This window comes from Carya illinoinensis, chromosome 4, assembly GCF_018687715.1.
Source record: "Carya illinoinensis cultivar Pawnee chromosome 4, C.illinoinensisPawnee_v1, whole genome shotgun sequence".
In the NCBI taxonomy this organism is placed as follows: Eukaryota; Viridiplantae; Streptophyta; class Magnoliopsida; order Fagales; family Juglandaceae; genus Carya; species Carya illinoinensis.
Genome location: NC_056755.1, coordinates 33,501,182 through 33,512,953, shown reverse-complemented (window position 1 = coordinate 33,512,953; position 11,772 = coordinate 33,501,182). Strand labels below are relative to the sequence as shown.

Here is an 11,772-nt window from a genome sequence, read left to right as displayed (position 1 = left end):
AGTTACGGAAATATTTTTAGGAAGGCTTGGATGCCACATCCATTGTGCCCAATTAATCTTTGGAGATTTTATCCTCAGGAGCTCCCACACACTTTTGGTTGTAAAAATCCCATCTTCCTTGGCCATCCACACAAGTAAGTCATCACCTTCTTTTTGGCGACTCAAAAATCTGAAAATTTCCCCCGCTTTTTGCTCTCCAACTAGGCTTATTAAGAGATCCATGTTCCATTCCCCATTCAACTTGCACTCTTTGACCTTTAGATTTGGATACCTAGTGATTGGCATCCTCTCTCCAAGTGTCTCTTCCCCCATCCATTTATCAAACCAAAAGGAAACTAACCCTCTCTTGGTATCCACTTAGAGTTTTCTAAGATGAGTGGAACACTCCTTATCACCATCTTCCAAAACCGACTCCCTTTGTTCGGATTAAGTAAGGAGACGTGATCATTTTTCACATATTTTGCTTTGAAAAAACTTACCCATAGAGAGTTCCCAGTTAATAATCTCCACGCAAATTTCGTATGTAGTGCTTTCTGAGTTTCATGCAAATCCCGAACCCCAATACCACCTTCCCCTTTCGGCTTACACATATTGTCCCAAGATTTCCAATGCTTTTTAGGCTTTCCATCCTTATAGCCCCAGAAAAAATCAGAAAAACACTTAGTGATGTTGGAGAGGACAGATTTTGGGACTTGCAATATTGATAAAAGATGAACTGGGACGCTACTGAGCACATGTCGGATTAGCAACAGTCTTGCCCCACTCGACAACAATCTCGCCAACCATCCATCCTCCAATTTTCTCTCTGATTTTCCCAACCAACTCCTCAAAGTGAATAGCCTTTAGTCTTCCAGCTATGATAGGTACCCCCAAGTATTTAAAAGGCAGGCCACCCTCTGAGAAACCCATGTAATTTAAGAGAGCCTTGCGCCTTGAAGAGGAAATATAATTAGCAAGCTTCATATAACTCCAACACCTCAGAAATGGACCGAATGGGCTTTTTACAACCATTTGAAAAAATCACAATATCATCCGCGTACAAGAAATAAGAGATATAAGGGACCTCTCTAGCATGGGTAAAAGGTTTGATTTTGCCTTCTTGGAACTTCTTTTTTAATAGTCTCGTCAGGATCTCCTCCACATTAATAAAGAGATACGGGGAAATGGGATCACCCTATCTCAGCCCACAGCTCCCTTGGAAAAAACCTTTTGGAGTGTCATTCATAACCACTGAATACCACGGGGAGGATATGCATTGCCAAACAAGGCTACAAACCGACTCAGAAAAGCCAAAAGCTGCCAAGACTTGAATGAGGAATTTACAGTCTACGGAGTCATACGGCTTAGCCATATCAATTTTTAGAACTACATTTTCACCTCTTACTTTTTTATTAATGGACTGAACCATCTCTTGCGTCAAGCTGAACCATCTCTTGCTACCTCCCACACACTTTTTGTTGTAAAAATTCAACAGCACCTTCATGAACTTCTTCTGGGGACTTCAACCACCTATTCTCACCTATTTCCATCTCCCTTACCACCCTATGGGATCTAGAAGATAGAGCAGGGAAGAATTGGGCTTTGCCTTCCCCTTTCTCAAGCCATCTTTGCTTAGCTTGTTGGGCAAGTCGAGTCTCCTCCCTACTCATTCATGTATGCAGCTCAGCCTTTGATGCTAGTAGATCAAGTTCAACATCTTCAGAGAATCCCCTCTGGAGTTGTTCTTCCAAGCCAGCTATTCGTTCCTCAAGCCCTTGAATATGAGAGTTAGTCCAATCAAAAACCTCTTTATTCCATCTCCTCAACACCCCTTTTACAGCCTTTAATTTATCTGCCAACTTAGCCATACCCTGTCCAACCTATTCCTTACACCAAACACCGCGCACACAGTTATGAAAGAGCTCATGAGAGGTCCACATATTTTGGAATTTGAACAGACTGAACCCATACGGTTGATCATTTTGCTCCATGGCCACCACTAGGGGAGAATGGTCTGAATTTTGTCTACACAAATAGGTCATCACCACACCTGGAAATTCTAGCATCAGATTCAAATTAACGAGAGAACGATCCAGTCGTGCCCAACTACGGGCTCTCCCTTGCTGACCATTACACCACGAAATCTTGTTTCCTTCAAACTTTGTTTCAATCATCCCCACTGCATCAATAAAGTCGTTGAATTCCCTCATAGCAATGGCCAGTTGGGGTCTTCCTCCAATCCTCTCATCATCATTACGGATAATATTAAAATCCCCCATGATGATCCAAGGTGTGGCTCCGGTGCTCAAAATACTCAAATCCTCCCAAAGTCTTCTACGATCTAGGTATGAACATTTAGCATAAACAAAATTTGTGAGGATTTGTTTATTCTTCTCTTTAACCACCAGCGAGATATTTTGACCCTTTATGGATTGTATAGTAAGCTTTACCTTGGTGTTCCACAGCACCCATAATTTTCCTTCAACATCCTCGTTAGAAATACATCCCCCAAACTCCAGTTTATTCTGAAGCCGAAAGATACACTGCTCATTAACAAAAGGTTTCGCAATGGCTACCACATTCACTTTATACTTCTTTATCATTTTTATCAACTGCTCTTTAGAGTTATCGAGCCCCTTAAATTCCAATATAGAAAATGATTCAAAAGTTCAATTTTGATGGCCTGCTCTTGACCCTAAAAGAACTCCTCTTTCTAGCGACTATACCTCCTTCACTACTTTCTTTAGGTATTTCATCATCTGAGTGAATTTCCTGAGTTTTTTGAAGGTGTACTAAATCTTGCCCACCTTCGGAGTTAGAGAGGGAAACTAGTCCCATAACAGGCATCAATTCCCCCACTTGGTAAACAACTTGGTTCTCCATAACAATCACAGGTTGTGAGTCTCCCCTTGCCAAAATCTGAATTTCCTGGTTTTCCTCCAATGTTAATGGCACGGCTGATACAAGGTCCTCTTATAGCGAAACAGGGGAAATATCCTCTTCCCTTTCAGCTTGTTCATCTCTACCTGGCGGCTTTCTCTGAACCTTCTCAAATGCTTTTTCTATTTCTTCTAGTTCCCCTTCTTCTATTTCTTCTATTAGAAATAGGTCATCTTTGTTCACAACTTACTTTTCCGATACCAAATTATTTCCTAACAACTCTGAATCCTATTGGACAACATCTTTCCCCTTCAACCCAGAGGACTCTCCTGTCTCATGCCTCGTAATAGCCACATTTTGATTCTCCGATTCAACATTCCACTTTATACTTCGTACCCCCTTTTCCTATGCTAGTTCCTCAAATTTTTTTGCTTCTCCTTCCTTTGTAATTTTCATCTCGAAGGTGCGACTCTTTCTGAACTTTCCCACTTCACCATTACTAGGATTTCTCTCTATTTTTTTGCAAGTACTTAAGTTATGGCCCTGCATATTGCACATACAACAATATGCTGGAAGGGTTTCATAAATCACATATTGATAGAGACTTGAAGGAGCCCAAGGAACACCAATCCAAAAGCCATCTATCAGTTTCATCGCTGCATCCATTTCAATACAAATTCGAGCTCCATCTGTTCGGGTGGCACATCTAGTGCTATTATCACTTCTTAAATATGTACCAATCGGTAGAGCAAGATTTTGAAGGTAAGATTCATGGATAAAATTGGGAGGAAGACCAGGAAACACCACCCATATTGGGACCAAGGATGGTTCCTTTTCCTCTGAAAAATCTGTAGACCATTTGAAAACACGGTATGGGCTACCTTCCATATCACAGGCCTCTCAAGCGTAGGCTTTGTGGTAGTCATCCTCTTTAGCAAATCTTAGAAAAATATGTCTTGGGGATTTCATACTAGAAACAACTGGTTGGGCATTTAGCCCCCATCAAGTGTGAATGAAAGCACAGATAATATCTAAAGAAGGGTGTTGCCGAATAAATTTCAAGATTAGAGAGTACCTGAAAGGCTATGCCAATCGCTCTAGCTCCTCTTGGGAAAACCATATGTACGTTTCAGCGTCCAGGGATTTTGGGGCACGCACCGGAACCACCATTTCGGGAAGGGAAAGCGGCGACTGCGAGACCATATCTGTGAAGGACCTTGGCCTGGGATTTGCTGGCAGGCCCTTGAGGGCCTCGGCGGCTACCATATGCCTCAGGGGAGGGACCCAAAACCTAACAGAGCAATTTTGCCCATATGGAAAAGAGCACGCGTATTATGTCGAACTTAAGAGTTGATTGTTCAACCAATTGAAGAGTCAAAAAACTTCCCCAAAATACCATTTATACTTAACGTTTGATGAGCTTTCGAAAGACTATACGTAATATAGTATTCAAGTTGCAATCAATGATTGACTCCACACATTGGCTAGCTTTTGCCAAGCTATTGCTCACAAGTCCTACAGAAGGACGGTAAGAAAGCCAGCATCTTAGGTTTGCAAAGCACTTCCATGCAATATGTACAAGGCATTTTAGAGATAGATGTGGGCTCGTGCGAATGCAAATTGTTTGGTTGGAGGATCATTATAATGTGACTTTGCAGGGTATGATGATTCTAAAACCCATGACAATCTTGTTATAAATGGAGATATAAATAAAATAAAAAGGAATTGACAATACAGAAATCACAATGGTGAAAAATAAAAGTGGTTTCATATGGGGCTGTGCTGTTTCTTGCAATCAAGTTCACATTTTTACTATCAATAGAATCCTGAGTCCAAATAATTCCCGACTCTAAACTTTTACATCATAAGGTCAATTGAAGGAAGAAAAAGCTATTAGGGCATCTATGTAAGAGCCAAGTTTTTATAGCTCATACTAGACATCCATTTGATGCATGAGGAGTGAAAAACAAGAACTGAACAGTAGAATCCATTTATAATTTTTCTTTTTATAAGTCATGTAACCAAGTTCTATTATCACGGTAGGAAACAAAGAGGTTAAGCAAATTAGAAGAAACTCATTGAAACCCAAGAAACCATTGAAACAAATATATATAAACATGCAGATATACACCTTAAAAACACTCAAAATTCAACTTTTTGTTTAGTGGGTAAAATCTAGATATTAAACAGGGATGAGAGATGGAACTCCTTTGCAACATAACATTGTCATCAAACAAATTGAATACTTAGGCTTGCTTGATTCTACGTTTTTGCTTGATCATTGAATTCTACTTCAATGTGAACAAAACAAAACTTTTTCCTATAATTACCCAATTACTACAAAAAAGGTACAATTGTTTTTTTTATAGGTACAAAAAAGCTCCAATTAAACATCAATTTCGACCCAACATCAGAGAGTACAACAATTACAGCAAATTTTAAATTCAATCAATTTCCAGGGAAAAGAAAAACCACGGTAGTTGTTAAAAGAAGAAAGACAAATAGAACTAAGTCAAGGGTTTTGACCTACAACATCAGAGTGCCTCTAGCCATCGGGAGACACTTCAGAGACAAAGTTGTTAGGATAATCCTTCTCTCATAGCTAGATCTAATTATTCATTGTACTAATAGGAAAAAGTAGGCATATATTTATCATTATTTTATTATTATATATCATATAAAATCAAAGATTCAACTGTTAATGTTCATGTTAAAATATCTAACATGAGATATAGAGCTTTAGGTTATAGATTTTTTATGATCTCATTAAAATATACAGTGACTATATGTTTGCGTGTACACATAATTTTATCATATTGGGTAGATTGAAAATACTATGCTTTTGATCTGACACATAAAATTATGACGAGGTTTTAAACATCAATTCTGTGTTACTCTGCATCTACTTTATGTTATTTCATATTTTTCCCTCTGTTGTATATGGTTGTGGGGAGAAAGTTGAGGGTTCGATGTTTAAAAGGAAGTTGAGGTGTAGAGAAAAACCATGGTAGCCTTGTGAATTGTGTCACCGATGTGTGTGAGTAGAGCAGCATATGTGGTGGCCAGTGGCTCCACACTCTGCCGTGTTAGGAGGTGGCTACAGCACAATGGGATTGTGAAGTCCCAAATGGATGCCGCCTTGCCTATTTAAGGCTCTCTTCGGACCTGAGGGCTATCGGCATGGGGAGGAGGAGTGAAGGCCTCCGCAATGCCCCTGTAACAGCGGCAAAGGGCTCTAAAGCTCACTGTCGCGGCAGTTCCCTTGTATGGACACAAAGAAAAAAAAAACAAAAGAGGAAGTGGACCTCGAGGACAGGAGGAGGCTAGGGATGCCATGTCATCTTCTCCTGCCGGCCAGGACCATCTTTGAGCTGCCATGAGATGTGGCACCGTATGTTGTGTGAGGAAAAAAAAAAATCCTGATGCGGCTCCAAGTTTGAAGGAAGAAGAAAGTAAAAACTTTAGGGATTAGACAGTAAGAAAAATGCTTTATGCAACAGCACAACACAACCTTTGGGCAATCGGTTGACGCAATGAGCCACATCAATTAAATGAAACAACTGTGTTTCATTTAAAGAAATTTAAAATGAAGGAGAAGATAACAGTGAAGATTTCAGTGAAGATTTTTTTGGATAAGAACAAGAAACAGTAAAGATTTTGGTGAAGATTTGTTTTCCTTGTCGCAAGCTGAAGTTATGTTTAATAACGGTGGATCTCATGCCCATTTTGACGATTTAAGCTATTTCTCATATCTGACTTTGAAAATGGTGGATTTCATTTTGAGATTTCTCCCCAATACCTTTCGAAGACGCTAGATATATAATCTGTTATTGGCTTTTTTCCAAGAAAAAAAGAGTAAGATTCAGTCTTCTTGTTCACCGTTTGTGGCTTTACTGGTGAGTTGAGGGCGATTTCGAATTTTACAGAAATGAGTTTAGATTATGGGGAATAACCCATGAAAAGCTCCAACTCAAAAGGTAAACTGATCGATTTGCACATATCCTTCAAAATGTTTTGAATAAACCCAGATGGATCTATGCATGCAAATCCTTCAAAAATCTCGCTTTTGCTTTGTTGCTTCCAGTATGTTTCTTTCTTTTTTGGGTAGGGGAGGGTTCAAGTATAGAAATGTGGCATGGTATATCAAAACTAGATCGGACCATTAATTGCAAAAGAAGATCATAATTTCTAGATTATGGAATGGAATCTGCTTCCTGCATTTGTGGATCGACTTCAGAAGAAATTTCTTTGCTTTTCCATTTTGCATTTTTACTTTTTATTTATTTATTAATTCCACATAAGCTTTAGGTATGGCCAGTTACTCCCCAATTCCGCATGCGGGTTGTGCCTAGCAAGACTGTTTTAGTAAACATGTAAAGGGGTTTGACTTGGGCCATGGGCTTTAGCCCAGCCCAACTGAGTTTGCCTAAAGTCTACTGTAATATGAAGTGTGACGATCCGCTTTTACGTGTATTTTCACTGAATGGTTGTTTTTAATTTAATTAATATATTGGGTTTTCTGGAGTGAGGATTGGACCTCATTTCTTCCCTCCATCTTTTCTTTTCCCTTTTTCCTTTTTCTCTTTTGTCTCTTTTCTTTCTTCTTTCTTTTTTTCTTTTTCTTTTTTTCTTCCTTTTTCCCTCCCCTCCCGCGTGATCCCCCCCCCCGTCCGTCTCTCTCTCTCTCCTCTCCCTCACGCCGTCCACGTCCAACCTCCCAGAACCACTGCCGCCGGCCACCGTGTGGCACACCACCACCACCATTTTCTTCCCCTCCCTCCGGTGAACCACCCCACCAATTTTCACCGGCAACGGAGTCCCCGTTTAGCCGGAAAAAGCCCATCAAGTCACACGGTTTTTGCTCCGATCTGCCGCCGTCACTCCACCTCCGGCCATCACCTCTTCACCACTTCATCACCGACTCCTTTCTGTCCTAACCCACCCATTTCCGGCCTCTAACAGTCACCGGAACAGCTCCCACGAGCTAGTTTCCGTTTTGGGCATTTCAGCCCTTCCTCCGCCGTTTTTGCCGCCACCCACGGCCAAACTCCACTTCCCTTAGCTTCATAAACATCTTTAGACCATTCCCCATCAATCCCGAGCCTTGGTTTGTCCCCGTTCAAAAGTGGGTATTTTACAACCCACGGCCACAGTGAAATTTCACTGTTACGTTGCTTTCCTTCCGCCGTTTGTAACGCCGCGAGCTTTCTAAAAATACCATATAGCGCTGTAAGTATTTTCCAAACCTTACTTTTAGATTTAAATATATTTTGCTCATTCAATAAATATTTGTTGTTGGTTGGCTGATTCCGGACTGAGTCCGAGGAATTCGGGGGTCGGATGGATTGAGGACGGAGTGCTTGGTTTTGGTTGTTTGTGATTGCTTGTTTTTTTTTAGCCATGAGGCGTGAGTTGCATATTGTGTATTTATGCATTTTAATTTATTTGAGAAAATCCCGTTTTATTGGCGTAAATGGTTTTTGGGTGCGTGTGTCTCACGAGCCCAAGCCGGGATGTGTTATTATCTCGGTGGAGCTCCTCTGGTCACTCAGGAGTGGATAATACTGAGTGACATCCCCTGGGTTGTCGCAGGGCGATGACCGGATCGCACGATACGGTAACACGCGCGGGGCACGAGTCTGGACATCGCTCTTTTAGGTGTCACACGCGTAGTCGTTACCTGCAGTGTGGCATAGAGCCAGGGTATGCAGATGATCCCTAGGGGAGATCATGGTGCATGCATAATCGGATTGTTTTTATGGTATTCGGATGTGGGCCATTTTCTGGGAAAATGGCGAGGTTTGGTTTTCAAGGATTATGATCCATTTTCTGGGAAAATGGTGGTTTGGGCCATTATCTAGGATAATGGCGAGACTTGGTTTTAAGGATATGTTTTTGTGGGCCAAATGAGTTTTTGGCGTGCGTGGAAAAAAAATTATGGTTTTATGACGCATGTGTATTGGTTTTTCTTTCATGCATATTGTTTGAGTTTTATATGTTTTTATCTAGTTGTGTTTGGAGTTTACTTACCTGTGGCACCATTTTTGGTTCCATAGATTTTGGTGCAGAGTTCGTAGAGGAGGAGGAGGCTGAGCCCGAGGATGCGGCTCCGCCAGAGTTCTGAGTAGAGTTTATGTTTTCTACTTGGCTTTGATATTATATTTGTGTTTTGTAATATTCTATTCTATATGTTTTGAACACCTTTGTATTAAACAAGAAAAATTCTGGTACTTAGTTATAGACTTTACTTTTCGCTGCGTATTTCTCGTGCACATTCGTCGATTTTACACACACTTGGCACGTCAATAGGGTGGTGACCCGTGATGTCATCATCCGGACGTCTCGATCTCCCCGTGTCCGTGCGTGGGGATTTGGGGGCGTCACATGAAGTACTTGGGTTATGGGCCGACTGGGTTTGGCCCAGTCCAAGAACTTTTCTTTTCTTCTAATAAGTCAACCTTTTGGGTCTGGCCCAGCACTGGTAGGAAAGGACACACTGGCCTAGCCCAAAAAAAAAAAAAAATCTTGAAATTTTATTTTCTTTTATATGCATGTTATTATTGTCAAATACATTAATTAAATCTTATGTACATGTTATTATTAGTAAATTCAAGTATGAATTGTTTGTTTTGACTCTTATTATTATGCCATATATATAATTGTCTATCCAATATAGACAAGTGATTTACATCAAAATTAAAGAAAAACTTGGTTGCCTAAAGGTACAATATTTTCTTAAATTTCGGTGAAAAATAATTAAATTCCATAGTCTGGTGGACATAATAGAGTGACTAATTTTGTGTGTCAAGATCAACTCCCAAATGAGGGTCTTGACGACACTGCTAGTTCATCCATCAAATTAAGGTTGGAGTGAACTGTAACACCCTACTAGAAATTCAACGATGAGATTCCAATAGGCTTTAGGAAACTCGTGAAAACCCTATAAGTTTTCACGAATTGATTAATCGCATAGGTTTCAATCTATTAGCATAGTTAGCATTATCGCTCACGATGGTGCCAGAAGTGTGATTTTATTTATTTAAGGTAGTTAGAAGTATCATAATACGCTATGGTATACGGTAATTGATGTGACGCCCCCAAATCCCCATGCACGGACACGGGGAAATCGAGACGTCCGGATGATGACATCCCGGGTCATCATCCTATCGACGAGTGTCAAGTGTGTGTATAAGCGACGAATGTGCACGAGAAATACGCAACGAAAAGCAAGTCAATAACTAAGTACCATAATTTTTCTTGTTTAATACAAAGCTGTTCAAAACATACATAAATAAATATTACATGACACAAACATAATTTTAAACTAAATACAAAGCATAAACTTCAGCACCCCGGCAGAGCCGTGTCCTCGGGCTCAGCCTCCTCCTCCTCATCCTCGATCTCTGCACCAAAATCTACGGAACCAAAAATGGTGCTGCAGGTAAGTAAAATCCAAACACCACCAGATAAAAACATATAGAACTCAAACAATATGCATGAAGTGATGCCAATGCGCAAAACCCATAAAATCATATTTTTCCACACACGCCAAAAATCTCATTTGGCCCAAAAACAAACCCTTTCCAAATATCACGCCAAAAGTCACATTTGGCCCATATCAAACTCAAACCGTTTACCAATTAAACCTTATGCACCATGACCTCCCCTAGGGGTCATTTGCACACCCTGGCTCCAGTGCCACACTGCAGGTAACGACCACGCATGTGACACCTAAACGAGCGATGCCCAGTTCCGCACCCCGCGGATTCGTGGCTAAGCATCCTCTAGCCCTCACCAGCGAAGGGCCACGGAGTTGGTGCGTAGAGCAATGCCCGGTTCTGCGCCCGGCGAGTTCGTAGCCAAGCATCCTCTAGCCCCCGCTCCCATCGTCGTCCAGCGATAACTCAGGAGACTTCACTCAGTTTATTACACTCCCGAGTGACCAGAGGAGTTCCACCGGAATAATACCCCATCCCGGCTTGGGGTCGTGATACACACGCACCCGAAAGTCCACTTACGCCAATAAAACAGGATTTTCTCAAATTAAATAAAACGCATGCGCATGCACCATGTAAATGCGATTTCAATACACAAAACGATCAACCAACCATAAATCAATAAAACAAGCAACTCCGTCCTCCATCCATCTGACCCCCGAACTCCTTGGACTCAGTTCGGAATCAGCCAACCAACAGATAAATATTTATTGAATGAGCAAAATATATTTAAATCTAAAAGTAGAGTTTGGAAAATACTTACAGCACTATATGGTATTTTTTGAAAGCTCGCGGCGTTGCAAACGGCCGAGGAAAAGCAACGTAATAGTGTAATTTACACTGTGGCCGTGGGTTGTAAAATACCCACTTTTGAACGGGGACAAACCAAGGCTCGGGATTGATAGGGAATGGCCTTGAGATATTTATGAAGCTAAGGGAAATGAGTTTTGGCCGTGGGTGATGGTGGGAATGGCGGTCGAAGGCCAAAAAGGGGTTAAGCTCGTGGGAGCTGCTCCGGCAACGGATCGAGGCCGGAAATGGGTGGTTTAGGTCGGCAAGAGGCAGGGGAAGAAGCTGTGAAGAGATGGTGGCCGGAGGTGGTGCGACGGCACCGGTAATGGTGAAAAACCGTATGGCTTGGAGGAGCTCGTGGTGGCTAACGGTGGCTCGAATGGAGGTGAAACTTGGTGGGGATGTTCACCGGTGAGAGAGGAAGAAAACTGGGTGGGTGGTGTAGGTCATGCCGCCGGCGAGCGGCAGATCTGGGCTGCGAAAGCAATCGGCGACATGGGCAAAAACAGAGTAGGTGCAGTGACTTTCGGGGGCTCGCGGTTGCTAACGGCTGGTCCGGTGGCTCTAAAAGTTGGTGGGGATGATCTCTGGTGAAAGGGGAAGAGAATGGTGGTGGTGGTGCACT

The 11,772-nt window shown here is 41.7% G+C and overlaps 1 protein-coding gene across 1 annotated transcript in view; it reads right to left on the bottom strand.

Moving 5' to 3' along the window:
• Positions 1 to 1,859: 1,859 nt before the first annotated feature.
• Positions 1,860 to 11,772, bottom strand: part of LOC122306430 — a 28,166-nt gene continuing 18,253 nt past the window's right edge. Inside the window, exons 4-5 of the mRNA XM_043118858.1 lie at positions 4,018 to 4,150; positions 1,860 to 2,615 (exon numbers count right to left, since the gene is read on the bottom strand). Coding sequence (XP_042974792.1) covers positions 1,860 to 2,615; positions 4,018 to 4,150 — 889 coding nt within the window. The remainder of the gene's footprint in view (positions 2,616 to 4,017; positions 4,151 to 11,772) is intronic.